Source organism: Notothenia coriiceps, unplaced genomic scaffold, assembly GCF_000735185.1.
Source record: "Notothenia coriiceps isolate Sejong01 unplaced genomic scaffold, NC01 NC01_scaffold00022666, whole genome shotgun sequence".
In the NCBI taxonomy this organism is placed as follows: Eukaryota; Metazoa; Chordata; class Actinopteri; order Perciformes; family Nototheniidae; genus Notothenia; species Notothenia coriiceps.
Window position 1 is genome coordinate 6 of NW_011355367.1, and position 3,836 is coordinate 3,841.

General features: G+C 46.9%; 1 protein-coding gene across 2 annotated transcripts; it reads right to left on the reverse strand.

The window, feature by feature from the left end:
• Positions 1–211: 211 nt before the first annotated feature.
• LOC104954047 (sialic acid-binding Ig-like lectin 15) lies at positions 212–3,008 on the reverse strand. 2 transcript variants are annotated; one of them, XM_010781100.1, is made up of 3 exons: positions 2,449–3,008; positions 1,931–2,059; positions 212–1,256 (listed from the first exon to the last, which is right to left on the reverse strand). In XM_010781100.1, exons 1-3 carry the CDS (start codon positions 2,807–2,809, stop codon positions 823–825), a joined length of 924 nt encoding a protein of 307 aa, XP_010779402.1. In that variant the 5' UTR covers positions 2,810–3,008; the 3' UTR covers positions 212–822. The 2 variants fall into 2 exon arrangements, with proteins under 2 accessions (XP_010779402.1, XP_010779403.1); XM_010781101.1 differs by lacking the exon at positions 1,931–2,059.
• Between the last annotated feature and the right edge of the window lie 828 nt (positions 3,009–3,836).

Sequence of the window (3,836 nt, forward strand, 5' to 3'; positions counted from 1 at the left end):
TTTGCCCGCGTTTTTCTGGAGGGTCTAATTGTTCATTATGCAATGTGAGGGAGCGTGCCTGGTGCGGCCGCACCTCGTGCTGTCCCATAGTCAGCATGGCAAAGTTAGCGGCTATTGCTAACTGCCTTCTATTTCAGAGTAAGCTCTGTATTATGAACATCAAACCACCAATAACAAAACTAGGCAAGAATATATGCACTTACATTTTCATGCACGCACACATGTCCACAACACACAAATTGAACAACACTCCCGATTGTCCATCGCTACTGGTGTCCTGGCGATCTTGTTATGACAATAAGTGCACGTTAGCGCTGCACTGTGGTTGACACCATTCGGGCTTATGCTAGGGGGTGCAAGGAATAGTCCAAGTAATGGGGGTGTTTTATACAGTAACCCTATATCGAAATCGATCAAATGTAAATTTTTGAATACATTTTCAGTGTCTATTCCTTGTATATTCACTGCAGTTATTCATGTTTACCAGTATTATGAGTAATTGTTTACAACTTAAAAGGGAGTTAAATAAAATGTGGTCAAGTATAGAACAATATAATGAAGTTAATTAATGTATACCTGAGTATTAATAATGTATCCATTCTTTTATTTGTAATATTATTATTATTTTATTTCGGATTTGTCAACTTTTCCATAGTTAATCTATGTACCTAGATGTGTTTATTGTGTTCTGTATGCTTTGTGAATATTTTCTTAAAATGCATTGTGTTAATGTGCAAGCAGTTAAAACAGAGAACCACAGTAAAGGGAGGATAAACGAGCACAAGGAGGGGTTAAACATTTTCAATTTAAAACCAGAGCAGGTTACTTCCTCCAGCAGCGGACGCCATGCACCGCCCACACCCCCCCCAGCAGGAGGAGGAGGAGCACCTTGGCCCCCAGAGGCAGGGACAGCAGGAGCAGCAGGGGAGTAGAGGCCCCGCCCACATGGGGTCGGGGGGGCAGCACGTACAGGACGGCCTGGTCCTTGCCCAGTGGATTTGAGGCGCTGCAGGTGTACTGCTGCCCCGGGGACACGTCCCTCAGCTGGCTCACCGTTTGGAAACACTCCCTGGAGCCTTGAGCCAGGGGGTGGGACCCCTCCAGCATGGCCCCCTCCAGCATGGCCCCCTCCAGCATGGACCCCTCGGTACCCAGCCACTGGACGTCCGGCGGCGGGGAACCCTGCACCCGACACAGGGCGGTGAACCCAGACTGCTCGCTGCCCTCCGCCCACAGAGAGAGGATCTTAGGAGGAGCTGCAGGAGAGAGGGAGAGGGGGCTGTCAAGGTTTGGCAAGATTGCGGACCCAAAAGCACAAGGAGGCAGGTAAGGGGATGTCAATTAAAGCGAGTGTCTAATTACTAAAATACAAAGCTGTTTCAATACAAAAGCGACCAACCCAGTCTCACAAAACAACGTGTAACAGCTATGTTGGTCCACACGGCAGAACGTAGTATGTTCACAAATAACCATCTCAAGACGTGACATGGATACAGTATTGTTGTCCTATTCGTTTCTAATGACCAGTGTCCAGTGTCCATGTCACGTGATCACAAACTTTCCCAGTGAGAAAAAAGAACATTGGCAGACACCCAAATTATATTTAGTGGAAAATCCTAAATTGTAGAATACTTTGTCCGTTAAAATGCTTTTTGATTGCATTTCTAGCGAGCAGTGTATATTGTACTTGTAGAATCCACGTCCAGTGGATGTGTAGGATCCAAACTTTGATAGATATTACGAAGATTATTTGAGCTCCATGTTTTTACAAAATATTGTATCCATGTCACGTCTTGAGAGGGTTATTTGTGAAGATACTACGTTTTGCCCTGTGGACAAACGTAGCTATTACACGTTGTGTTGTGAGAGTGGGTTGAAACGACAGGAGCAGGCAAGGGGGAACAAAAGAGAAAGTTGCAAACAAACAAACCGGGACCACAGGAGGGCGGAACAGGGAAATCCAGAACACCGGGAACAGGAACCAAACCACCATAAAACGACGACGAACTGACAAGGGACACAAGGGCAAGCAAGACTAAACACACAAGACAAGACACAGCTGGAGAGGGCAGGTGAAACACAGGGGGGGGCCGCAGGGGAACACAATCAGACAATCACACAGGAGGGAACACACAGAGAGGAAGCAAATACAGACATGACAGACAGGGAGTGAACATCCTTCAAAGAAAAACAGGAAGCCGACAGTCCTTGATAATTAAAAAAAAAAAAATTAAATTTAAAAAACAGATCCTAACAGGGGCAAGGTTTTAATACCCAACATGCCAAGACATGTCTTACTGTAGAGCTGAAAGACAACCTTTAAAGAGGCCCTATTCTGCATTGTGGGGGTCTTCCCTCTCCTGCAGTGTTCTATAGGTGTTAGTGCATGTAAATGGTCTGCAGAGACTAAAATCCCTGTGTTCTTTATTATGTGCTCTGTAAACGTACCCTCCACTCTGAGCCGGGTCCCTATCTTGTCCTCGAAGCTGACGTGGTCCCGGCCCTGCACCTCCACCCGGCAGTAGTAGCGCCCGCTGTCCTGCAGGGCGGCGCTGTTGATCCTCAGCGACAGGTCGTGCTCCCGCGGGTTCCCCTCCAGCCGGTACCGCTGGTCCTGCTGGGGGCCCGGCTCGCAGCTGGGGGCCCCTGTCCGGCTGGTGCAGCGGAACAGGACGGAGGCGCCCTGCCCGTGGCCCAGACGCCACAGCAGCTGCAGAGATGTATGCTGGGAGTGCTGCGGGTGGCTGAAGGTGCAGGGCAGCACCACGGGGTAACCCTCCAGGGCCCGGACCTCCGGCTGCACCGTCATCGACCAGCCGTCGTCTCCGGAGCCCAGCGCTGCAATTGGTTGATTGTTAAAGTCTCAGTTCTCTGATTGGTGAAAGGACATATTCATCACTTTTGTTTGGAAATACTGAATGTTCCTTCTGTATCAGAGTAGCACATGATAACAGAGGCCCTACGTAGCTGTGTACGTAGCCGGATGTCTGACTACATGCTCATGAGACACTGTGTTGAAGTCATGATAGCTATGTTCCTAAGATTGGCACGATGACACAGCCCTGCCTAGAGAGATAGACATATGACTGTCATGTGTATTGCTTACGCAGGCCTAGCTAATCTGAACTAATGTCAGAATACTGCTCTGAACCGGTATTCCTCCATCTTGTTTACTGTAACTCCCTCTCTTGTATATAGGAATATCAAGGACTCTACTAAAGGAACTATTTTGTCCCACGCAGCTCTGTGTGTGATGACTACTTCCATTCTTGCAAAGATAATAAATACATGTATCCTGATATTGAGGTGATATTTTTCTAAGAACTTTTGTGTCTTAATAAACTCAATATAATCTGTGATTTTAACATTAAATTAAATGTAATGTGTGCAACTAGACTGCTGTTGGTGTTTTTAAATGTTCTGTGTCGTAGAGCCGATGAATGGGAGTCGGAGGCGGTGTGTTCAATATGGAACTCTTTATTTTCTATTTAGAACGTACTAGCTGCATGCTACTGTGAAGCTGGAATGCTAACAACAGGAAACCGGAACACCAAGATGCCACCCACTAACTGGTCCGTGGGGCAACACTATGTCGCGTTGCCCACCCACAACAATACAACGGTGAATTATGTCCCTTAATGCTCCGCCACAGTGTAAATATTATAATATTAACACTGACAAACGTGCTTATTTCAGGTAAAATGACATGTAAAATAAATCATCATCATGGTCATCGACCAGCTGTCGTCTCCGGAGCCCAGCGCTGCGAGGTTAAACGCCAACACTTTACAGGCAATAAACAAACGTGGTGCAATAATGAGTCCAAAAACCTTGAC